The sequence below is a fragment of the Zonotrichia albicollis genome, chromosome 2 (genome assembly GCF_047830755.1).
Source record: "Zonotrichia albicollis isolate bZonAlb1 chromosome 2, bZonAlb1.hap1, whole genome shotgun sequence".
Classification (NCBI taxonomy): Eukaryota; Metazoa; Chordata; class Aves; order Passeriformes; family Passerellidae; genus Zonotrichia; species Zonotrichia albicollis.
Window position 1 is genome coordinate 15,073,945 of NC_133820.1, and position 26,876 is coordinate 15,100,820.

Sequence of the window (26,876 nt, forward strand, 5' to 3'; positions counted from 1 at the left end):
AATTTAGGTGTAAAATTTTTTATATTTTTTAGGTGTAAAAATACCATTTTTTGGGATGTGAGACATTTACTTCTTTCTAGTTTGCTACCTAAGAGTTCTCCCACCATGGAGAACTTCTAATGACACCTTTTTGTTTTCTAGAAAAGTTTCAGCTGAGAAGAAAAAGGAAGGTGGTTTGGAAGACAGGCAGAGGAGTGGCAGTGAAAATCTGGGATACATTCCAGAGGAATTGTGGAACACAGAGCACAGCTCAGGTGAGTCTAAGCTGCTGAATCACAGATTGTCAAATTGCTTCTCAACATGGGCCTTTTGGACAACAGGTCAAGAAATTAAAATTATGAGCTTTCACAATATTTAGTGAAGGAGTTGTGGTTTTCCTGGACCTCTCCAGAACATTTTTGATGTTTCAGAAGAGGATCCTCCAAAAATATTGTGGAAACACCCAAGTTCTGTGCAATTGAATTTAGATTTAGTTCTGGGTTTGTTTTTTTAAATGCCTTTGTTCTTCTGGGGCCAGATGTGGGAGGAATGGATTTTCATACAAGCAGCAAAGTAGGCAATATTTTGCAGTTGGCCTGTGAAAATAAAAGAAAATTCACCACTGCCAACACACACACACAAAAAAAGGAAAAAAATTAAAACAAGAAAAAGGAAAGAAAGAGAAGAAGGAAGGAATAAAGGCAGTTAGTGAACTATTATTTTACTGATAAATGACTAAGTTAGCATTATAAATTCTTGTCCTTAAGCACAAAGGCTCTTCAAAAGCAAATGTAAATCGTTACCCAGCACTTGCATTTTTAACCACGTTACTCTCAAAACATTTAATCAAATACTTAATGGCACAAAATTATTGTGCAGAGTCTGTAATCCAGGCACACATCCTTTCCTCTCTGACAAATAAGTGATGAAGAAATAAGTGCAGGGGAAAGATTTTGAGAGTGTGTAGTATTGCAAAATGCAGCAGGTATAAAAATTAAAAGGAAAATTAAGTGGATCTGGACAAATTGATTCCACAGAGTTCTAGACTGGCTTTTTTCATATTTGTTGGTGTTCTGGGTTGACCGTGGCTGGTCACCTCCCTTCTCCGCTGACCTGGGTGTCTCCAGGACTGTTCCTTTCTCACTCCTCTTTCCCAGGTCTTTCTGTGCTGGGTTTTTACCTTTCCTTAAATAAATTATTGCATAGGTGCCACCAATGTCACAGCTCCTGGTGTCACCTCACATAAATTACCCCTGCAAACTCCCTCAGTACAAAAATCTGGCCATGTTAGCCCAAAAAATTAGCCTTGGTTTTGCTCACAATATTAATAATTAATATTATTAATTAATAATTAATTTTAGCCATTGTGGTTCCTGCTGTGATGGACACTGAGTAACATTAACACTTTATATTCTTGTTGCAGGACTTTCCTCTCTTCCCCCAGTGTTTTCCAAGTTTGCTGGCCCTGATGACAATTTGCACATCAGCTCTGTACCAAAGGTAATGCTGATTTCTTGAATATCTCGACCTTTTGGTTTTGCTTTTTCACAGAGTGTGTATTGCACATAGATTTTGGGCAGGTAGATAATTAGAAGTCAATGACAGATGTAATTGGGTAAGGGGAATGTCCCCTCAGCATTCTTGAGTGCATTTTCCTTCAGACTTGAAGGAGATGTGGGTCTAAGATGGAGGCTCTGTGAAGGTGAGGTTTGAGGTTCCTCTGCAAACAAAATCCAGTGTAGAGAGAGTAAATAAATGTGAATTTTCTCTGGATTCTTTCTTGACTGTATTTTCCGATATTCTAGAAGTTGCTTCAATCAGGAACTTTACATTGATCTTGAAATCTTTGTTATCTCAGGAGGGAAAGCAAACACCCAGTGCCCCCAGAGATTTGCCCCTTTTCCATGTGGATAAAATGCAAAAAGAAGAGCTCAGTGTTTGCTCCTCCACTGGTTCCATTCTCAGTGACCTCATTCTGAGGGCTGGTGCTGCTCTCCCTTAGCTTCCTGCACAAGAGCAATGTGAACCTTAATTTATGCCATATTTTTTATAAAATCCATTTAGCACCTCCAGGATGGTTTTTTTGCCAATATTCTCTTGAGAGAGTGGTGGTGATGTGGTACTGAGTTCACTCCTCAACACAGTAATAACTCATTTATTTCTGAAGAGCTGCTTCAACATGTACAATGCACAAATCTGTCTTGGGGATGACACTGCACATAAATCATAGCAGAGTGTGTCAACTTCTCTTGGCACACAATGAAATTTAGGAAGCACTCAATCAACAATTAAAACAATGATCACATAATACCAGTACAAAATAACAGCAATGACACTGATGCATTTGTGCCTGCTAGTTATCATGGCTGACACGAATTACTTGTCAAACAAAACAGTTTCAAAGGAAAGCTGAAAAGTCTGCACAAAATAGTGGAGGCATCAGTGTGGATCTGTAACTCCAAGCAACACTTTCAGACAGAGTTTGGAATGCTTGTGAGCAGGATTATGGGGCTTTCATCAGCTCCTGCATGCACAAATGGGGCCGTCACAATATACTGAGAAGCCCTGTTCAAAACTGAAAAATTTTTGTCTTCACCAAGCCATTTTTAGATTGCTAAATATTCCTCTAACACATGAAAAATAGTTATAAATAACTTTCACCTCTTGATTTTCTTTTGGTGTTTTTCAAGAATGTGTTTGCAGCTATAGATGCAGGTAGAAGCCACTGTGGCAGAGGTTTTATATTGTCCAGGGACAACTGGTATAAAAATAATAAATATTTCAATGTTATGCTGTGTTCCTTTGATGGATTCAAAGTTTCCCTGGCCACTTGATCTCCTAGGCCTCCTAGCCCAGGATTTCATGTGGAGGCTGCATCTTTCATGTCTCAGTTTGAATCAGGACAGTGAACAGAAGCTTCCATGCATGTGGCATGTGGTGTCTGCTCTCACAGCCAGAAGAGGTTGTGCTGAGCAGCCTGAACACATTTCAGGGCAGGATATTGACTCCAAGAGGTGGCTGGATGTGGCACCATGGTTTAGGGGTGATGATGGTGGTGATGGTTGGTGATGGGACTGGATGATCTGAAGGACACATTTCTGCTGCTGGACCCATTTCAGGGCAGGATATTGACTCCAAGAGGCATCTGGATGTGGCACCATGGTTTAGGGATGACGATGGTGGTGATGGTTGATGATGGGCCTGGATGATCTGGAGGTTTCTGCCAGCCTTGGTGCCTCTGGGATTTGGTGGTTCTGGGATCCCTTTGGGCATTGCCCAGTGCCTGGGTGCTCATTGATGGTTCATGGGCACTGGTTGGGCACTGTGGTGGTGGCATTAAGGCATTTGGTGACATCTGAAAGGCATCAAATTTGGGTGTTCTCAGGCAGCTCCATCCACTGTGAGAACAATGATGTTGTGAGTGGGGACCATCAGGGTTCACTGTCCTGATTCAAACTGAGACATGAAAGGAGCAGCCTCCACATGAAATCCTGGGTTAGCTGGCCTAGGAGATCAAGTGGCCAGGGAAACTTTGAATCCATCACAGGAACACAGCATAACATTGAAATATTTATGATTTTCAAACCAGTTCTCTCTCCCTGGACAATATAAAAACTCTGCCACAGTGGCTTCTACATGCATCAAGAGCTGCACACACATTCTTGAAAAACACCAAGAGAGAATCAAGAGGTGAAAACAATTCATAACTATTTTCCATGTGTTAGAGGAATATTTAGCAATCTAAAAATGGCTTGGTGAAGACAAACTATTTATCAATTTGTGTTGTATTGCACTAAATAGTTAGGTATATTGTGATGGCTCCATTTGTGCATGCAGGAGCTGATAAAAGGCTGCTGAAATTTTACCCTAAATCGTGCATTTGCAGTCTGTGATTTAATTTTATCGCAACAAATGCAAACTGAGCAACACATTTCCCAGACAAAGAGTGTTTTCCTTTTACATTCACAACCTTCCCTGTTAACTGCATAATAAAGGTTTTCTCACAAAAGTTGTTCTGGATATATTCCAATAAAGTTCAATCACTACTGATGCCAATACATTGCCTAATAACCATTGTAGTGCTCTTTCATTATATTTCTTGTCAAGCAGGTGAAATCAGGTGGTCACTTATTTAGCTGTTTGCTGGCTAGTGCTGAATCCAACAATTTTTTCAGAAGCCACCTGCCCTCCTGCCATCTTCCAAGCACAGAAAGTTGTGATTCTCACTTGGCTTTTCCTGCCTGACTACTGGAAACATTCCCAAAGATATTCATCTTTATTCTCTAGGGCCTTTTAGGGAGAAGTAGGGGTTAAAAAAAACCCAAAAAACCCAAGGAAGAAAAGGTTTCCTGAGGATTCTTTCCACAGTGAAGGAGGTCAGGGAGGGGTGGACTCCAATAAATTACTTCTCTCTCCCTGGGTAATCAGGAAAAATGAGCAGAAGTCCTTGCAGAAGTGCTTCTTTAGAGGTCAAGAAGAAGGAGGGAAAATCCAAGGCCTCCCTGAGGAGCAGGAAGTCCATCTACTGATGGAAAAATTGCAGATTGAAGATGTAAAACCTTATCTGTTCTCGTGTCTCTGAGGGTAAGGGCTTCAAATTTGATCCCTTTTGTTCCAGATGTAAAAAAGTTACAATATTAAATGATTTGGGAGATTGAAGGAGACTTCACATCACTAGTTTTGCTTCCTCAGAATTTGTTACCCATAGACCCAGCTGGGTACAAACCTGAAGTCCCTGGTATGTGTCACAAAGGGTGACAACAGAAAAACACTGAGCTCAGCTTTTGGCCACTCAAACTCTTTGAATCAGAAACTAATGCAAAATGTCCACAGAAGATAAATGCTGCCCAGTAATTGCACTGATCAATTCACAACCTGAACAAAAGGTTTGGCAAAGAACAAGGGAGGAAAATCAAAAGTGTGTGAGACGTTTAAAAAATGATGAGTAATGAAGCAAATTATTGAGCTGAGTGAAAAATGACCAGGCACTGGAAGAGGAGGCCAGAAGAGAATCAGTCAGAGGTGCTGGAAGGTCTTCATTGTGATGATATTAACTGAGAAAAGGTCAAACTGAGAGCAGAGGTGCAGGCTTCTGTTTAATTGCAGATGTAGTTCCTGTCAGGGATGGGTGAGTGTGATCCTTGCTCCCAGCACCAGGGCTGAGCTGCCACAAAAATGGGTTTTAGGGACCAGCATCCACTCGGGGAACAGTTCCTCAGTCCCTGCCCCACAGTGCTCCTTCCAAAACCCAAGAGCAGTGAGGGGCTGTGGCGGTGTTCACAGGGGTTTTCGAATGAGGGCAGAGATGAAAATGTTGACTCCATATTTCAGAAGGCTTGATTTATTATTTTATGATATATATTACATTAAAACTATACTAAAAGAATAGAAGGAAAAGTTCTCATCAGAAGGCTCCTAAGAATAGAAAAGAATGAATAACAAAGGTCTCTGGCTCGGACAGAGAGAGAGCCAGCTGGGCTGTGGTTGGCCATTAATTCCAAACATCCACATGAGACCAATCACAGATCCACCTGTTGCATTCTACAGCAGCAGATAATCCTGTTTACATTTTGTTCCTGAGGCCTCTCGGCTTCCCAGAAAGAAAGGAATGATTTTTAATGAAAATATGTCTGCGACAAGGGGCATCCCCTGCCTGGGATTCTGCAGATTTTGGGGCAGCACCACCTCCAAGGAGCTCTGTTCTCCAAATTCCCACAGAAGGAGATCTGAGGACTGAGCAACTTGCAGGATTGGGCAGTCTTCATGATGAGCTCATTTAATATGCCATAAAGGTCTCTGTGATAAATCAGGAGCCCATTCCATGAGGGAGGGAATGCTCATTTCCAATGGGCTGGACCTATCCCTGCTGTGACTCCTGCCCAGCTCCAGGAATCTTCCATAGCCTCACTCCTCCTCCCAGTGAGTGAGTCATGGCTCCCTTAATGGGGAAAGATCTATTTTTCTTCCTAACTACTCCAAATGACACTCTATAAACTGGGAATATTATTTAGCTGTGCTTGTGGTTTTATCCTGAGAAGGAAATGAATGATGAATTGCAGCTCCATTTATTGCCCCATATAGAGCTGCTCTGACTCTGAGGGTTGTTGGAAAGAAAAATTAAGCTATCAAAATTGAATTAAAAGGTCAATAAATAGAAAAATAAATTGATGAAAGCAAACAATTTTCCACCTGCTGATGAAATGGGCTGCAGATATGTCATGTTATGATATCCATTGGTTAGCATATCTTGATTAAGAGAGCAATAAATATTGATGATACAGATAAAGAAGTGGCAGGGGAAGTTTACAGATTTTTTTCTCCCAAATGTCTGTGCGAGAAGGGGAGGAGTTAAGGCATAAGGGTGGGATTAACATATGAAGACATAAGGGGGAATTTCCAGGCTGTATTGGTGGGCAGGGAAATGTACTGAGCAAGATGGAATTGGTTTATTACTTGAAGTAATAATGTATCTGAATTATTTTGTGGGTATCCACAATTTATGGGGGTGAGTGTTTTCCTGTAAAAGAAGTGAATTTTGAATCAAACTTGAAAACTAAGGGCAGGGGGAGAAATAACCTTCAGAACCAGAAATCTGTGGCTTTGCCCCCCTGAGAGCAATAAATATTGATGATACAGATAAAGAAATGGCAGGGGCAGTTTACAGATTTTTTTTCTCCTAAATATCTGTGGGAGAAGGGGAGGAGTTAAGGCATAAGGGTGGGATTAACCCATGAAGAAACCAAGGGGGAAAGAAGTTAATTTCGAATCAAAATTGAAAATTAAGGGTAGGGGGAGAAATAACCTTCAGAAGCAGAAATCTGTGGCTTTTCCCCCTGATTCTTTGTTCTGTTTTTGTCAGCCCAGTGTGTGATGCATGCAGACACATTTGGGAGCCCTCCTGCCACATTAATGTCAGCACTTTGTTCTCATGCAGTTGGGCTTGAATATTTCTTGGCTGGCTGATAGCAAGCCTTGAGTTTATCTCAGCATCAGTGTCTGAGGAGCTGCCATCCCTCCCCTCAGTGCTGAGAGTCCTGTTCCACAGGGCCAGATGTGCTCATCATTCACATCACATCACACAGGGTGCAGAACTGACTGAAACCTGCTTGTAAGGGCAGAAATCCTTCTTTCATTGACTGAAGATCACTATTCAAAGCACCATGGAAGGATTCACCCCTGAAAGCAGCTGATACACACTCAGTTTACCTCCTGATTCATCCATGTGCTGCTAGCTCCCTTTTTGTCTGGCTGAAGAGCTGGAGCAGATGAAAAGATCTGTGCTGCATCTGTTTCCTCCACCAAACCAACAAAACTATGTGAAGCTTTTCCCAGTATCATAATCCTTTTATAGCAATCCCTGTGAAAAGGCACCCAAGGCAGATGATAAATCAACAGGCAGGCTTTGAAGCATGGAACCAGATATCCATGGTTAACTGGATGCCAAGCTGACAGCACAAAGAGATTTTAAACTATGTAAAAGAAATGCTGATGTTAGCACATCCTTCCTGATGGGGGGACCACCTCAGGAACTCACTCCTGTGATGTTGTGCTGTGGACAAGCTACTGGAAATGGGGTTTTTCCCCTTCAATCTGTAGGGTGTAATGAGTGATGAAGCCCTTTTTCCTCAGAATAGGACTGGCAGGATTAGTAAAGCACTGAATTAATCTAAAGAGGAAACAACTTTGAAATCAGAACCAAGCAGGGGCTCCAGCAGCTCTAGCAGATCAGGGTATAAATAGGAAGTGGTTGTTGTGGTCCTGCTCCTCTGCATTATTATTTGTAATTGCAAGTATTGTTTGTAATGCATTACTACACTGCATTATTATTTGTGATGTGTTGCATGAGATCTTCCATTCAGAAAATGAGTTTTAGGTCGGTGACCAGCAGCCAGCAGCCTCCATTTCAGTGAAGTGCAACCTCAGGAAGGCTCTGCTGCTTCAGAGAAAGCTTCCCAGAAAATGGGCCAGCACACAGCATGAGCTGATTGAAATTCATGAAATTATTCATTAATTGACACCAGAGCACAGTAAGCATGAAGTAGAAGCAACTCTAAAGCAAATAACTGTGAGAGATGCAGCAGGGCAAGGGTGAACCCTCATGGACATCAGCCCCGTCCTAGGAGCAAACCCTGCTCAGGTCCTGCTTTGGTGGAGAGGAGAAGTGCCATGACAGACTGGGCTGGATGGCTCATTCCTGAGGATGGGATTTTAAAGGAAAATAGCCCTGGTGGGGTTGTCCTTTCCCCAGTGCTCTCATGGGGCTGCCTGGATCCAGCTGCTGCTCATCCTCTGGCTCCCTGCTGGTCAGGATCATCTACAAACCTAAATCAGAGAATCTCAGAGTGGTTGGGGTTGGAAGGGATCTAAAAAAATCATCCAATTCCACCCTTGCCATGGCAGGGACACCTCCCACTGTCCCAGGCTGCTCCAAGCCCAATGTCCAACCTGGCCTTGGGCACTGCCAGGGATCCAGGGGTGGAATTCCATCCCAGCCCTGCCCACCCTGCCAGGGAACAATTCCTCATTGCCGAGATCCCACCCAGCCCTGCCCTCTGGCACTGGGAGCCATTCCCTGTGTGCTGTCCCTGCATCCCCTGGCAATTGTCTCTCTCCAGCTTTCCTGGGGCTCCTCCAGGCCCTGCAAGCCCAAAGCTTCTCCTGTGCAGGTGAGCAATGCCAGCTGTGCCAGCCTTTCCTGCCAGCAGAGCTGCTCCATCCTCTGCTCATCCTGGAGCCTCCTCTGGGCTCTGCAGCAGCTCCAGCTCCTCCCTGCGCTGGGGCAGCTCTGCAGGTGGGAAATCACCTGAATAAGACAGAGAGAGAATTCCCTCCCTAAATCTCCTGTATCATTACCCCAAATCTGCCTCTTTCCACCATGCTGCTGGGAGAACTTTCTGATTTATGTCTTATTTTCATTTAGCAAATCTGGTGCAATAGAAAATTTTTCTCCAGCAAGTTCTGGGAAATATTCTCACCTCAGTATCTTGCTAAACATGGGATACAAACCATGACCTGTTTCAGGGAGTTTTAGAGACAGGGTGTTCTTGGGCCCCCTCTGAAACCTTCTGGTTACTCACTATGCTACTGGTTCTGTATCCTTTATTCTCACAGACAACAATATGTGGGAATATTTCCTTTCCACAAACATAAAACTTGCCTTTGGATTTTTTTTTTTCATTTTTTTTTTCCTGTTCTACTTGAAAATTTATTATTTTGGTGGGAGAGGTAATAGAGAGCTCCTCTGCTTAACACTGAGGCCTTTGGGCACTACCACTGAGGTTTTTGGGTAAGAAATCAAGTGCAGCAGAGGGGTGTTGGAAAAGGTCCTTGAGCAGAGCCAGGCAATGCTGTTACTTCTCAAAGTACCTCTCCTCTGTGCAAAAATAAACAGTAAAGAAGGGTAAATTTAGAAAACAGCAGCATGTCCTGGCTACAAGAAGGGATGGGAGGGTGGAGAAAGAGAGTTGTGTTTAAAACAGAAGGCAGCTGTCTCATGAAATGCTCCTAGGATGGTTAAATTTATCCCACAGTGGTGCTGGGGCTCATTAAATACCAGAGCTGTGTTGTCCACATTTGTTATCTAACATTTGCCTCCATCTGTTATTCAATAATGTATATGTACCAAATGCATTATTGAAGATGTTTAATACTGGAAGAATACCAGAGCAATACAGACTGTGCATGATTAATGCTCCAGAAACAAACCTCAGGAAAATTGGTCAATAGTCAGAGAGCCAAGTCTGCCTTGATAAAATATTTCACTGAGAAAAACGGTGAAATTTCCATTAATTTCCAAGAGCTTGAGACCAGGTGAGGAATTACAGGGAAGAGCTGTTTCTACTAGAATGTTTTTTCTACTAGAAATGTTTCTACTACATTTAAAAATCCACAGTTTTTGTTACTCAGATGCATTTGAGAGAGAATTTTTCCTTTTCTTTTCCTCTGCAATGACATTTTGTAAAAGCACAGGAGTAGTTAGGGCTGGAGATGCACCTGCCCTTGTTTCAGATGAAGGAGGAGAAGCTTTCCAAGGCTGCTGAGCATTTTCCCTGCTCTGATCCCACAGTGCAGTCAGTGGCAGTGGAATCCTGGCAGTCTTGGGAAGTTTAAAAAAAGCCTGGCTTGGATAAACACTGAGACACCGACAGTGATCTCCCAGCCATGTGAAATGCTGCTGTGCTCTGATTTCTGATGGGTTTGGAAAGCAAATATTCAGATTTTTTACAGCAATGTACAAAAAGCAAATATACAGATTTTTAAAAGGAACATTTACAGGTTCCTTTACGAGAACCAGAGGAGGAACACCCCAAATCACTTTTGCTTAGGATTACACAGGCTGCAGAGGCCACAAGAAGTTCTCAGGCAGCACTGAGAGCAGATCATGAATTGCCAGCACTGCCAGCAGCAGCGTGGTGCATGTGGAGCTCTTGTTTCGCTCGTGCTCTCCTTTGTGTTTGGATTGTGAGTGGGCTGCTGGTGATAAATCCCATTTTGCTGTCATGCTCTGGGCTGAGGGGTTGGCAGGTAACCTCCTGAGGCCCCCTGTGGGACTGCTTCTCTGGGATTTCTTCCAGCTCTCTCACTGGTTTTGCTCTCCCCTAGGTGCGGCCTCAAAGGCGTCCTGATTATCCCATCAGCCCAAAGAAAATCAGGAATGTGACACTCGTGTAGGATGTGCTTCTCCAAGAAGTTGCTTTTTTACATGTTTGGATGCCTTCATGTCATGCAGAAAAGTTAAAACCAGTTCTCTCAGTTTAACTTATAAGTTATTTTTCTTTTTTTTTTTTTTCTTTTCCCTCATGCAATGGAATAAAATTGCAATAAAGATAAAATTGTGAAATCACAGCATGTGATATCACAGCAAAATAATGGACATAAATGATAGAAATAGACTGCCCTAATTTCCAGGACAATGAGTTTGATGGGACTGTGGAAGAAGAATCCACGTTTTGGGTCCCCAGGAAATCAGCAAAACTGTCAGATAGGAATGTTGTGTTACAGCAAGATCAAGGACGGGAAATGCAAGATATTTATTATTTCAGAAAAACTGGTTAATATAATAATGGTTAATGCAATATCCATGCTTTTAAACATATTTTATGTACAGCTGATCATCCTGAGCTTTCAGATCAACAACATTTTTCCATTCCTATTCTGCAATAAAATCAAGGGAAGTTTTCATGGAGGCTGCTTCAAAATTTCTAACAAAACTATCTTTGGATCAGAAATGACATTTCTCCATTTCAATGCATTATTTTATGAGATGTATTTGCCTTAAAATTCCATTTCAAAATAAAATCCAATCACCCATGTGCCAAAAAAAACCTTTTTAAAAAAAATTGAAATTCAAATATCGTAAACTGCAAAATGTAGATTTGAAACTCTTGACTTTGAAGAGTTGTTGCTTGAATGTTTTATGTCTGTTCTACTTCTGGGCTGAGTTGTGTCACAGCAATGGTGGCTTCTGGAGTTCAGTCTGAACAGTGTTTTTTCCTCAGGGATACAGTTGATAATGACCATGGGAAATGCACTTTAATAAAGCAGCTTCTCAGCAGAGCAGATCCAGCACATGGACCATATCTAAAACTGACGAAATGTTTTGTCTGAAATCTTCTATTTCATAATAAAAAAGTTCAATCTTAATATTTTATATTTTTTTTCTTTAACAAAAAGGAAAACTTCTTCCAGAAAAACAAGATATTTTCAGTGTGCTCTTCTTCCTTCCCACTCAAAGAATTCTGAATTATTCAGTGTGTCTCACGTTAATCTTTGGTACAGACGCGCTCCTGAAAGAAGCCCTTGCTTCAAACCCCTTCCAGTGACACTCCGTGCATCAACACTGAGGAATTTGAGACCTGAACTCAGGAAGGAGAAATTGCTTTGCACATTTAGCATTTGGTATCTTCTCAACTCGTGGCAGATTTTGTGTGCTGGTGGCATTTTCAGCCAGTCTGCCAGAACAAGTGCAGGGTCTGCCATGTGCTGTTTGTACACAAAGCTGTTTCAAGTTCTGACCATCCACTGCCTTTCTATCTCATTTGCCTAAGGAGGAGCTTTGAAATGAATTTTATAATGTTACACAGACAAAAATATAAGCAATTAACATTGTGGCATATTGAAATTATCCTTGAAAATATTCTTATTTTGAATTAAACACTTGTGTTGAAAACATCTACCTTATTCTGATACAAGGATTCCTATTGCTGACATTTGCTTGTTACCACTGTATGTGAAAGCAACCTAAACACAACCAAAAATCCACTTTATTAGAGGAATGTCCACTGCATGAGAGAGGGAAGCCCAGGGTAACACCAGCCTGGAATTTGAGGGGGTAAAAACCTCCTCAAGGAGCTTTGGCTTTCTGTTCATGTGCATTGTTAGCAGGGCCTGCTGGTTGTCAGAAAAGTAAAAATAATCTCTAAACTCAGTGGTTTCCCAGTAGAAAGTGTTGATTGGGATATATTTTGCAATGGGTTCAAGCAGTACTCCTTTGTTTATCTCCAGGCCCTTATTTTCAAGCTTAGCTTTGATATTATTTGGTGTCATAGCAAAGCAGCCAACCTAGGGCTGAAGAAAACCTTTCCTCATGTAATCTGAATCCTTCCACATTAATCAAACCCATTTCTGTGTTGATGCCATGGGTCAGAGGACACAGACTGTGTCAGCACCAAGGAGATTTCTGTGCTGGGGAGTCCCCACTGAGATTCCCAGGCTGCAATTCCAGGTGCTCCAGGCTCTTCAGAGGACACCAAGATTGCTCCCAAAATTGGTTTGCAGGGCCAAAGGGCTCCCTGGCACTCCTGATGGGTGAACAGTCTGAGAAGAAAAGGTTCTGATGCCCTCTGAAGGCTGCCATGGAACAGAGCTAAAGAATAAAGCAGGGATTTATTAAGAGGTCTCCATGGATGCACCTTGGGCAGCACAACCCAAAATGGCCACAAAAATGGACAACTGGTCATGAGGTCTCTCCCTGGGATCAGTTCTGCTCCATTTGCACCTTGCAGTTCATTGTCCCATTCCAGCTTTAGCCCAGGCAGTCCCACCCTGCTTGTTTTTCTCTCTCCAGCCCACGGGGTTTGTGCTCCTGGGCTGAGATTTGGGTCATTTGTCCTTGGTGCCCAGCTGGAGCAGGAATTGTTTTGTGTCCCTGCTCTGTGCACAGAGCTCACCATCCCTGAATGTGAACCCAGAGCCACACACTAAAGCAGCACAGAATGTGAAAAATAGAAAAACTCAAACCTGAGGCATCAGTTGGAGATTTCATAGCAAGCTGAAGAGGGGCTCCAAGAAGTCTGGGAAGGGATCCTTCATCAGGAATTGTAGTGACAGGACAAAGGGGAATGGCTTCAAACTGCCAGAGAGCAGGGTTGGATGGGAAATTGGGAAGGAATTGTTTCATGGGAGGGTTGGAACTCTTGATTAAGAGAGCAATAAATATTGATGATACAGATAAAGAAATGGCAAGGGCAATGGAGAAGCTGTGGCTGCCCCTGGATCCCTGGCAGTGCTCAAGGCCATGTTGGATACTGGGGCTGGAGCAGCCTGGGACAGTGGGAGGTGTCCCTGCTATGGAAGGGGTGGAATGAGATGAGATTTAAGGTCCCTTCCAACCTTAAGGCAGCTGGAAAAGTGCTCCAAGGTGCCACTTTCACCTCAGGAACCACCAGGAAAATGTCCCTGAACATCCCACAGCAGCAGGAAGAGTTCACAGCCCCTGAGAGCACCTCTCAGCCACTTAAGCAAACAAAGCTTTCTGCACAAACAGGTACCACAGCCATGGAAACTGCACATTAACCAGAGTCTGGAGCTCTTTTCCCTCCCTGCCAGCTCAAGGAATGCATCCCACACAGCTCTGGAACGCTCCTAACAGCACTGACACGAGGTTAAAAAATTCTCATTGCGTCCTTGGGATTTATGGTTGGGGGCATTTATTTCCTTGCAGATTTGTTTGTTTGGGCGTGTTGTACAGCCTGTATATCATCTCCAGTACTAGCTGTTACTTATGTTTGCAAATAGAGCTCCACAAATAACAATACATAAAATACAGAGACAATTTTCAGCTCACAGGGAATATAAAATATACAGGCACTTTCAGAAGGCACAGTAGACTAAAAATATTGAATTTCAGGCACTTTATGGAGACACCAATCTTTTGTATGCATGCATATTGATTTATAATTATGACTTGAGGAACATTTTAGTAATCTAGAAGTATCCAGCTTTTTACAGCTCACAGACTGTGCACAGTTTTATAATATAAAACCCTTCCCTGTTTCCTTACAAAATCTTCTCATTTGAATTCCGTGCTTGTACACACAGGGAAAAAATGCACTGAAGATAAACAGTATTTCATGCCACAGTAAGGTTTCCTAAACTTGTCTCACCAGATTAGTGTTTCACAGAAAACTCAGGCTACCTTTAATACAAAACCACTTAAAAATAACACTTGGCTTCACAGGGAGGTTTCTTGTTTCAACAGAATGCACCTCAGGTTTGTGTGGGCTGAGTGGAATCAACAGATGGACTCTTACTGAGGAGCACTCACAATATTGACTGAACATTTGGCTTCTCACTGATCTGATTGAACAGAGCCACTATTTTCAATATTTATTTGGTAGAATGTACAATATATGGTGCTGCTGAGCTAAAATGCAGCATTTTTGAGGATTTGGGCCTCCCAGTGACACAGATGGGAATAGCTCTTTGGTTGCAGGGCTCACCATGCCTTTCCTCAAAAGGGTCCTGCACGAGGCAGGAAAAACACAGCTTCCTACTGAATTCCCCAGCAAAAACTCATGGAAAATGGAATTATGGTCTCCTTAAAGTGTCAGAGATATCTCCTTTTCCCACTCCTCTCTCTCCACCCAAGCAGATCTTCCCCATCCAAAGTGGGGAAATGAGACCCACCCCCAACTCTCCCTCTCTCTGAGTTTCTCTAAATCCCACACCCACATATTGAGTTTGTGGGGTCCCCAAGATGAAGGAGTAATTGAGAATCTGACTCCATGTTCTCAGAAGGCTGATTTATTATTTTATGATAGTATATTATATTATATTAAAGAATACTATACTAAAACTATACTAAAAATGAGAAAGGATACATCAGATAGCTTAACAAGAATGATTATGAAAAACTCATGACTGACTCCTCAGAGTCCAACACAGTTGATAGTGATTGGTCATTAGGTAAAAACAATTCACATGGAACCAATCAAACAATGACCAGTTGGTAAACAATCTCAAAGGAGCAAACACAGGAGAAGCAATCCGATAATTATTGTTTTCATTTCTCTCTGAGGCTTCTCAGCTTCCCAGGAGAAGAAATCCTGGCAAAGGGATTTTCCCAGAAAATATGACAGTGACATCCACATTCCCAACAACACCATAAATTAATCCAGTGGCCTCATGGTAACTGTGTAAGTAAAATTAATCAATCAGCATAGACCAAAGTGGGCTCATATTTTCAAGCTATAACAAAACCCAGCCAACCTCAGCTGCCAGGGGGAGAGCACAGCTCCCCAAACACCTTTGGCATCTCAGTACTTTTTTTCCCAACAGCCTCTAAAACCCCTCCTAAAACTGAGGCTGAGCATTGAAATTCACAAAGCCACTTGATGTGGAGGAGCATGCACTCGGCAGATGTGACTTTTATGATTACTCTCCTCCCACTCAGCACGATTGACTCTTGTTCCCCAGGCTATAAACTACCTGCCTCTTCCTCCCCCCAGGTGACAAGCAGCTTCACTTAACTTTGACTTTCTGTGTCTCTCATTTTCCGCCCTCTTCCCCATCCTTTCTTCTCCGCAGCTCCCAAATACATTTCCTTTAAACAAAGGCCTAATTGATACATACCTAATTAACATCTGAGCGTTTGTTCTCAGCTTGTATTTAGCTCTGAAAATTGCTGCTTCTATTTCAGACCTGAACAAGGGCTTGCATACCTGAGAGTTTGCCTGATATTTCCAGCAATATCAGTTGATGCAATAAAATACACACTGGTGGCTGTGTATTCCCATTATCCCATCTACTAGGATTCAGGAGGACACTGTGCCCACCTCAGCTGACCTTCCTGAATTAATGGTGGGAATAAATAAAAATAAAAAAAACAAAGAGCCAAACCAGATCTGCATTAATATGTGTGCACCAAACCTCCTCAGCCAGCAGGAAAATTCTCCATGTTGTTGTGAAGGTGGAATTTGACAGGAATGTTCTACATTGCTGCAGTTTGGAGCTCTGTGTGACATTTCTGCCCTTCTGAGTTCAGTTTTCTCTTACTCGTCCTCACCCTACTCTCTGTTCTTTGGGAGGTTCAGGTTGGTATCAACTCCTTCCCATTATCCTGGAAATAATGGGAATAATCTCATGGATTATTTATTCTAGATTAGCACACATAGTTATTTAAATGATGCATATTTGCAGGCTCAGAGGAATATTGCAACTTCTTTCCAGCTCAGAGAATCAATGTTTGGGAGTTCCCAGCATCATTTGGCATTAGCTGTGATTGCAGAGCTTGTGTCACACAGATTTTATTTATATCGTTTATTTTCTCCTGTGCTATGATCACTCCCTCAAATGAGGTTTACACCAAGTGCTTTTTAAAAAAATAAAAATGTTCCAGCAAAATGCTTTGTTTGGTTTTGTTTTGGGGGAAGAATGCCAAAATGGAGGGAAAACAATACTGAGAGGTTTTTATTAGAGAAATCAACCAGATCCATCTCAGCCCTGCCTCCCACTCATCAGCCTGCCATCAAATGTGCCCAGGGCCTGCCCTGACCTTGGATCAGCTCAGCTGTGCTATTGATTCCCTAATCCCAGTGCCCTTCCCAGCAGATACTGCTGCTGTGGGCTCAGGTATTTGCTGGGCTGTGTTTTCTGCAGACAGCACCCATTTCACATCCCCTGTGCAAGGTGAAGGAGGCTCTTGGCTCAGCTATGTTGCCCCACAGCTCTTCCAGAGAGGCTGCCAGGATGGATTTTCCTTCCCCAGCAGAGCAAGGATTCATGTGGGGCTGCAATCTACCAGATGCTGGGATTATTCCATGCCATGGCATTCCTTTTGGGTGTCACTCCACTGACACACAGCCCCCTGATGAGCACTGATCCCTTTGGGTTTGCCTCTTTCATGTTGCAGCACCTATGGGGAGGTCTGATCTTCCTGACAACTGCTGATCCACACTGGAATTGTGTTGGGGAAACAATTCCTGCTTGAAAATTAGCATTTTGTTGAGATGTTTTCCAGTATAAAGCAGACAGACACATTCAAACCATGTAAAACACTGGCACAGATTTCCCAGAGAAGCTGTGGCTGCCCTTGCATCCCTGGACATGTCCAAGGCCAGGTTGGACACTGGGGCTTGGAGCAACCTGGGACAGTGGAAGATGTCCCTGCTGGTGGCAGGGGATGAAATGGGGTGATCCTTAAGGTGCCTTCTAACCCAAACCATTTTGTGATCCGATGATTCTAAAACAGAGACTGTTCTGTTAAAATGCCAGCAAATTTAGCCACAATTGTTGTAGAGATCTTCATCTTGGAAATTTGCAAGTCTGTTCCCTGATCCTCTAAAAACATCCTGATGAAGATCTAAAGTCACCAGCCAAGCCCTCTGACGCTGCATGAGCTCAGAAAACACTTTAAATTTGATCACAGCTTCCCTGTCTCCATTTGCAAAATGACAACTAAAAGGCAGCAAAGAGGGAAGCAGTGCCTGTGCCAGCCTTCAAAACTCACTGGAGAGGCATCTGAGCTGGCAAAGGAACAATTATTTTCCCCTGTTCCTTTATCCATTGCCAGAGCAGGAAACAAACACAAGGGAGTGGTTTGGGAGTGCTGCTCACCAGGAATGCTCACAGTGCTGTGCCGGGTGGAAGGGAACAAAGGACTGGGAGAGCAGCTGAAAATGCTGCACAGATTAAAAGAAAATCTACCACTTCCCCCTAAAATGATAGATGATGGTTACATCAAGGATTCTGTGATGCTGCTTGCTACTACTACTAATAATTGATTGTTTACCCTTCCCTGGGAGGGTGGGCAGGCCCTGGCACAGCTGTGGCTGCCCCTGGATCCCTGGCAGTGCCCAAGGCCAGGCTGGACAGGGTTTGGAGCATCCTGGGATAATGGATGGTGTCCCTGCTATGGCTGGGGGTGGAAAGATATGATCTTTAAGGTCCACTCCAAAATGTTCTATGATTCCATGATTACCTTTCCCTAGAGATCCTAAAAAGAATTGTGACATTCTAAACTCCATTGTGCAACCAAATCTGAAGACATTTTAGAACTTTTCATAAATGACAAGTCAAAATTCTGTTCCCTTTGCTCATGCAAAACCTTTGCTGATCTCGGTGGGGTTGAGCCTATTTTTAAAACTAAAATACCTCTCTTATGCAATAGGACCATCCAGAGTTACAAATAAATGTATTATTTCTAAGGCTTTTGTATTTTACCTCTTTTCATAACGTTTAAAGGTTAGCTGAGTGTATTAAATGTGTTTACAAGAGGCAGGTACTGATGAGGATGGAACATTGAGAGGTGCAAGGCTGCAAAGCACAAGGTGAGGGAGGAGGTGGCTGTGCTACACAAACATTTCCACTGCTCTGAGCTGATACCTGAGAGCTGAGGTCTTGGGGAAGCTGCTGAAATGACTTAGGTGCTGTAAATGCAGTTTTGAGAGCATTCAGTGCAGCTCCTCAGGGCCCTGGGAATGCCAGCAGCCTCTGGAGCCACCTTTCCCTGTAATCCTGCTTTGCAGGGAATTCCAACCTGCACATGCAAGGCTTTGCAGCCAGTGTTTGAGGGGATGCTGTGTAACCTTCCCTCACTGTGCTGTGAGCACAGCTGAGCTGGGGAAAAGAGCAGAGAGAATCCTCAGCTGAGCTGGGGAAAAGAGCAGAGAGAATCCTCAGAAAGGGCTGAGGGGAAAGAGCAGAGAGAATCCTCAGCTGAGGTGGGGGAAAGAGCAGAGAGAATCCTCAGAAAGGGCTGAGGGGAAAGGGCAGAGAGAATCCTCAGCTGAGCTGGGGGGAAGAGCAGAGAGAATCCTCAGCTGAGCTGGGGGAAAGAGCAGAGAGAATCCTCAGGCAGGGCTGAGGGGAAAGAGCATAGAGAATCCTCAGAAAGGGCTGAGGGGAAAGGGCACACAGAATCCTCAGCCAGGGCTTTGCTCAGTGCCTGGCAGGGAGCTGGGACCCCCTGCCCACTGCCCAGCCCCTCCTGGGTGCCTGCACCTTGCACCTCCTGTCCCTCTGCACCTGAGGGTTGCAGCAAGGTAGGAAAATCATAAAGAAAGGGAAATGATTTATGAAAAATCGTAATCATAAAATCAAGCCTGCTCTCCTGGAATCGGTGGCTGGCCTTGCCAAAGCTGGCATTTTGCAAGTTCCCATGTGAAAGCAATCCTGTTGTGAGCAGTTTGTTATAACAATCTATTCCTGGGCAAAAAACAACTTGCACCTGCATAAACTAGTTTTACACCATTAGACAGAAAAATGAAAATTGTCTTTCACAAACACCTTCCCTACATGTATGCACTGAGTGTCACGGACATATTTTATGAAAAATCCTTTTGCCAGGATTCTTCTCCTGAGAAGCTGTGGGGCCTCAGAAATGTAAACAATGATTATCTGCTCCTGTGGAATGCAACAGGTGCATCTGTGATTGGTCTCATGTGGTTGCTTTTAATTAATGGCCAATCACAGTCAGCTGGCTCGGACTCTCTGCTCAGTCACAAGATTTTATTATCATTCCTTTTCTATTCCTTTCAAGCCTTCTGATGAAATCCTTTCTTCTATTCTTTTACTATAGTTTTAGTATATAATTTTCTTCTAATATAATATAAATCATAAAATAATAAATCAGCCTTCTGAAACATGGAGTCAAGATTCTCATCTCTTCCCTCATCCTGGGACCCCTGCAAACATCCCCACACACTAAGTTTGAGTGACCAATCAATACAGAATAACAACTTGTTACTAACAAATAAAGCAATTGGCAATATAACTACTGACAAATTGGAGTCCCACACAAGGTCTGTAAAACTGGATAAAAAGGAGTTATGTGAATAAAGAAGGGGCTTTTTCCACATGAAGAAAATGGAGTTCTGTGGGATTAATTCCCATACTTATGTGGTCACCTGAGCCTCTGGTGCCTGCCTGGTGGGACCTGGACCCCATGTGCTGCTGCCAGACCCTTGGTGTGCTGAAGAAAAGTTCGGTTTCCTGGCAAAGGGCTGTAGGAATTCTGCAGGTTATAGGAAAGATTATTTTGGGGACAGATTTAAAAGTTATTTTTACAGGCAACAAAAATTAAGTGGTTAATGCACCTTCTGTAGCTTCCACTGGTTGCAAATTATGATGAGTAACCCCCATCCATTCTGGGACAGAATTACTTCCATATTTAAATGCAATCCTTCGACCAGGAGTGAGGCACAGCATCACCCTCTGCATTTCCCTGATAAGAAGTTTGTTGTGGTGTTGTGAGAGGCCCCAGGATGAGGTGAGAGATGAGAATTTGACTCCAAGTTCTCAGAAGGCTGATTATTATATTATATTATATTATATTATATTATATTATATTATATTATATTATATTATATTATATTATATTATATTATATTATATTATATTATATTATATTATATTATATTATATTATATTATATTACTAAAGACAGAGAAAGGATACATCAGAAGATTAGACAAGAATGATAAAAACCCATGACAGTCAGAGTCTGACACAGCTGGACTGGGATTGGTCATTAATTAAAAACAATTCACATGGAACCAATCAAAGATGCACCTGTTGGTAAGCAACTTCCAGACCACATTTCAAGCAATCAGATAATTATTGTTTACATTTCTTTTCTGAGGCTTCTCAACTTCTCAGGAGAAGAAATCCTGGTGAGGGGATTTTTCCGAAAATATCATGGTGCCAGAGGTTGCAGCAATTTGGGGCTGGTCCCTTCTCCCAGACAACAAGACAAGAGGAAATGACCTCAGGTTGCGCCAGGGATTGCTCAGGCTGGACATCAGGATGAATTTCTTCATGGAAAGGGTGGCCAAGCATTGGAATGGGCTGCCCAGGGAAGGAAATCACCATCCCTGGAGGTGTTCTAGAAATGGCTGATGTGGCACTCAGGGCTGTGGTCAGGGTGAGATGACGGTGTTCAGGCAAAGGCTGGACTCTGATTTAGAGGCTTTGTCCAACCTAAATGCTGCTCTGTGGGATTCTGTTTGTGCTCCTTTTGTTCCTTCTGAAAAAACCACAGCATCATTTACAGGGCACATCCTTTACCCAGAGGGACAAGCTAGGGTTTTTCCTTTTTTTGAGGGGGCAAAGCTCCCTTTGCCACATAAGAATGGACCCAGTGATCCTACAGGGAAGAGGGAGATGAGCCTTTTGCCTTCATCACTGTGTGTTCACTGAGCCACCTGAGTGTATCAATGCAGAGGCCACTCAGCCCTGCCACCCCTAAGCAGATGCCCAAAGAAAATTCCTTCAGTGTTCAGAAGCAATTTTTCACTGCAACTCCTTTCCTGCTGCAACAAAACCACTGCTGAACTATGCAGCACTACTGCCAATAAAGTTTTATTTCCCTCCAGAAAGTTTCCTTTCTCACCCTTCTTTGCAGATGTTTCTTTTCTCCCCCTCTGCCCTCGATTTGTTGTCGACTCTCAGAGCTTTACTTGTTTAATCAGGAGCCCAAATGCCCTGATCAGAGCAGGTGCCTTGGCTCCTCAGCTGGCTGTCAGGTTCTGGGATCAGCCACATTCCTCTGCAGAAGAAACAAGGAAGGAAATCTATATCCATTCCCCTCACTGGCCAGGCTGCTGACAAACTCTGCCCTGCATTGCAGAGGTGATTCAATTATTTCAATGAACCCAATCAGAAATAATTAATGAAGACTTTCTAATGCATATTGGGCAGACCATCCACTAAAACCATGGAGCTTTTCTTTCTTTTGCTGTATTGCTCCACTCAGCAGCTTACAGCTAATAAGTTACAAAGCCTTGGTTTACTTGATTCCAACTGCTAATCCCTTTTGGTAGGGCAGAGGTGGATACAATTCATGTCAGAAGATTATGATGGTGCTTTGAAATGGAAACTGTAAGAAGAGCCACAAGCTGTGGTTACCCACATGACAACACTTCAATCACTCCTTGGCTGGTGTTTGTTAATTTTGCCACAGAGCAGGGTTTGCCAAGCAGCACCCGTGTCCTTTGTGCCCTCTTGTAGCTGCTGGATGATCAAAATTCACGGTGGGCAAGTGAGGGACAGGCACAGCACCTCTCGTGTTTTGTGTGTTTGCCCTCCAGGGATGCACTGCCTGCAGCCACACTCGTGGGTCAGCAACCAAGGCAATTAAAACCATCAGCTGAACAGCCTCTAATTGCCACAATGTCCATGGAAGTGCCAGGCTGTGGCTGCTTTTCCTGCTGCAGGTGCAGAGAGCTCAGGGTTCAGCCCACACTGCCTCAGTTGATGCCATGCTGGAGATCCATAGGGAAGAGTTCACTGCACTCAGTTTGCTCCATTTGCTGTTTTCTGCTTCTCAACCACAGCTGTCAAATGAACAGATTTGATTCCACAGGGTTGTTGCTTTTTTTTTTTTTTTCCCTGTCAGGGAAAAGAAGATTTTATGAAGGCCTAAAGACCTAAGTAAGAGGTCAATTGGCATAATCAGCAATTTAAGTAATAAATCTATTATCATGCTTTCAATTTCATTAGCCAGTTAATGATTCCAGCCCCTGGGTTAGAAGAGGCATTTCAGTGTGCTGGGCATGGTGATTCCCAATGGAACCACAGAATCCCAGAATGGTTTGGGTTGGGAGGGACCTCAAAGTCCATCCAGTGCCATCCCTGCCATGGCAGGGACACCTCCCACTGTCCCAGGCTCCTCCAGCCCCAGTGTCCAGCCTGGCCTTGGGCACTGCCAGGGATCCAGGGGCAGCCAAAGCTGTGCCAGGGCCTGCCCACCCTCACAGTAAAGATTTTTTTCCTAATATCCAATCTAAACCAGCTCTCTGTCAGTTTGAAGCAATTCCCCTTTGTCCTGTCACTCCAGGGCCTTGTAAATAATCTCTCTCCATCTTTCTTGTAAGCTCCCTTCATGTGGTGGAAAAGTACAATTTTAATTTACTTTATGGCAAAGATAATTTATAACACAAAACCTCTAAAGGACACAGCAGTTCCTTTGCTCTCCAGGCATCAGTCACGTCCTCCTTTAAATTAGAAAATGTGTAATGGAACAGGGAGAATAAACCTCTAATATGGAAATGGACTTTTGTTGGGGTGTTTATGTACTTGCACATTTCTTTGCTTGACATTAATAGAAAGCAGCAAGGAGCATATTCTGGAGATATTTTTGATCACAATCTAGAACACTGCAGTAGTGAGGGAGGAAGGAGAACATGGACACAGAGGGAAGGACACATTGCAGCAGCAGCAAGAGCAGCCTCTCTGCTTTTGGAAACTGTAGGGGATTTGTTGTTTTTTTTTTTTTTTGGGTTTTTTTTGGGGGGGGGATTAGGTTTGGGATCAAAAGTATTTGAGAAACTATTTTGTGTTATGATTTAGATATTTATTATTTCTTATTTATATTACAGTTTTATAAGCTGTGAGTTTTACAGTATTTTACTAACAAGTTACAAAATGGCCCCGTATCTATCTTTCTATGTTTTTTTTAAGGAAAAATTATTTAAGAAATTGCACTTAAATGATTTTTTAAAATTTAATCCCTAATCACTTTTGTTTTGAAATGTGGATTTTTTGGTCTAATTATAAAATACTACTTAAACTTATGAAGAAGAAGGTGAAGAAGAAGGTTAGCTACCACCCTAAAATTTCTATTTCATTTTTATATATACTATTACACTTTAAAACTTTAAACTCTTAAGGCTTTTGCTACGTGATATTACACACCTTTATTGAAGCTACACACTTATAATCTTAGTTCTGTCATTCAATTTTGGAAGTTTTTTTCTATGGTTTTAGGTTAAATGTAGTGTTTTCTTGAGGGTTTGTGTTTTTCAACACAGAAAGTCTAAAATTCTCAGTATTTAGAGTTCCAACAGTAAACCAAAGATCATTTATTTGAAGCTGTTTTCTTGAAACACACTACTTTGAAGAAGACTGAGAGCCCAATCCCCCAGTTTTACACTGATCATGAGTGTTTTCCCACTGAACAGCACACATTGCACAGGTTAGTGACAGGATTTAAATGTGGCCTAAGCAGATAAGAAGCAAACTGTTTATAGATGCAGCACTGAGAGTATAATTAACCATCCTGCTTAATGAGGTATTAGTGAGGATACAGTGGCCATTCACCTCCTTCTCAGTCTTTGCCCTGATCAATGCTCATCAAACTGAGCTCTCCAGAACAAACAACAGCAAATCCCATTAGGAACTAAAGCTTCTCATATCATTAAAGATCCTGTGTCACCCATACTGGCTAGAACAGGACTGGAAGTGTTTTCCAGAACAATGTCCAGACATTTATACATTTATATTTTTTCCTGTGTCCAGAAATTTATATAAAGTGTTTGAACTGTTTCCTTGCACTCATTATTTCATTGCTGTTCCACTGATGACCTCCAGAAATCCCTTTGTGACCTAAATTATTTTTTGATGCTATGAATTGTTTTGAATTCCATTGAATTGCTCTGAAACATGAAACAAGGTGGATCCATGCTCAGCAAAATGGCAATGTGCTCTGTAAAATAAGCCAGCAGGTTTTTGGTCCTTCCTAGGTAAGAGCTATGTTATTTAACACCTTTGCCTTCCTCAATATCAGGTGAACTCATCTGTTTACACTTGCATAACATCATTAAAGTTTCACCTTCTGAAACTTTAAATACAAAGAGATGATAAACTAAATATTTAAGAGAACCTGGGATTAAATTCCTCTGACCTTCAGAAACTCCTTTGAGTAATTTATATAAATGAACCTACTTATTATTCATACAAATAAAATGCATGAAAAAAAAAAAAAAGTAAATCCAGGACTACTCCTGTTTTTATAGCTGAGATCAGATCTAATTTGTCCATTAGGCTCATAGCCAGTGCTCCATCTCACTGTCAAGGACACTGTAGGGCCTGAACTGCTTCTAATTGAGTCAAAATTATTTTATTTCTGGTCATTTGAGGGAGCACTGACTGGACTTTTGTTCTGGCCAGATCCTGGGGTAAATGTCAGAGCTCTTTGTGCTTCAGGGCACTCAAGGGGCACAGGGACAAACCAACTACCCAAGAATGCATTAAACCTCACTGTGCTTTTTTCCTAGTCCCAGGTAACCTGGTGCAGTTATTTTTAATTTCTGTGCAGCAACAAGTGTTAAACAAGCTCCATGTGCCCTCAGTTGCATTTTGAAGAGGTAACATCAGTAGGAAAAAGCTGTGGGAGCACCAGAGTGCCAGAGATGCAGCCTGGGAGGTTGGAGTTGGGGGATCCCACAGCTTGGCCTTGTTCTCACCCTCCTCCAGCGCCATCCAAAGAGAACTTTCATCTTTCAGGAGAAAGGTTTCTGTGTCAGCCCTTAGGGTGGAGCCACAATGGCCAAAAATAGGTTTGGGATCTTTTCTTTCCCTCACCTGAGTAGAAAGTTAAAGGAGAGGGAGGGGGAGGGAGTGGGAGATGCTCTGGCAGGGCACAAATCAGGAGGGTCAGTGATGTCCTGAAATTACCTCAGGGGAAACTTTCATGGTGTGCAGAAAGATCCCCGAGAGCCCAGACCTTCCAACCTCACCTTCTGATGGTGCTTTGGAAATACCACCATGGAAAACTCGGAATAAAGCAGCACCACGGTGAGCCAGGACAGAGAACCACTTCCCTTTTGTGAACGTGAATCTATTTTAGAGTTGTGCTGACCTTTGCAGGAACCTTCACTTAATAATACTCCAAATAAAGAGAGTGGCTCAGAGAGAGCACTTTCTAGCAAGGATTCCAAGTGGGCAGGGGCCTCAGAAAAGTCATCAGCCATTAAACTGAAATGTCACCATAAGCCCATAGGAAATAGCTGAATGAGGTGTTATTATTGGTAACACAGGCTTTGCAGAAGAAAGATGAAGGAAAGGGAACTAAGCATTTCTTTCTGTTAAAAGTGAGGGGTCATTCTTTTCCATCAGTCAGCAGCGAGTTGCTTTTATTTCCACCTCCATTTTATCATTTTTAACATAAAAAAATTAGAAAGAATATAATTAAAAAAGATTCAGCCAAATTAGCTGCACCTATTCATCATCTTAGGTCTTTAGATGCTGAACAGGATCTTTTTTTTTTTGGTAGCATATTTTATGTCTCCTTTCCTTTCCATGCCTCACACTCCTCTCAGCAAACCAGCCATGGCTAAAAGGAGAGATTTAACTCAGTGGGACAGAACAGGCTGTGCTAAAGTGGCTGAGTTTGGGTCTCTGACTATGCCCATTGCTAAATGGGTATTTCTACAAGGCAGCCCAATGTGTCTCAGTCCATTGCTGCACTTCACAGCTCAGAAATTAAAAAGTGCTGAGCTCACCTCTCCCTTGCCTGGCTCAATTTCTGAATGTTGAGTAAATACCTTTACCTTGCTAAGTGGAAGAAATTCCACTTTGTGAATAAACTGAATGTAGAAAATAAAACTAGATAGGGCCTCTTGAAGTATCAAGCCCATTTCATGCTTCCTACCTCCAGCCAATGTTGTGTGTAACATTAATTCTAACTGGCTCTGTTCAAAACCCAGGCATGCAAGGGAAAAAAGGCCCCAGCAGCTGTGGCTGAGAACTGCCAAACTTCACTTATCAGTCCATAAATATATTTTAAAGAAGGGATTTAGCAATAGTGACAACTCCTGCTGTTCACTGACCTTCTTATGTGTGAGTCCTTACGCTGATAAGGGTTTTCCCTCTCCAGCAGACTGCCCTGGCCTGATCCA

At 42.7% G+C, this 26,876-nt stretch overlaps 1 protein-coding gene across 1 annotated transcript in view; it reads left to right on the top strand.

The window, feature by feature from the left end:
* The window catches only part of IGSF5 (immunoglobulin superfamily member 5), a 31,507-nt gene extending 19,885 nt beyond the window's left edge, over positions 1-11,622 (top strand). Inside the window, exons 7-9 of the mRNA XM_005494263.4 lie at positions 142-254; positions 1,403-1,479; positions 10,582-11,622. Coding sequence (XP_005494320.1) covers positions 142-254; positions 1,403-1,479; positions 10,582-10,650 — 259 coding nt within the window. The 3' untranslated portion in view covers positions 10,651-11,622. The remainder of the gene's footprint in view (positions 1-141; positions 255-1,402; positions 1,480-10,581) is intronic.
* Positions 11,623-26,876: the final 15,254 nt, after the last annotated feature.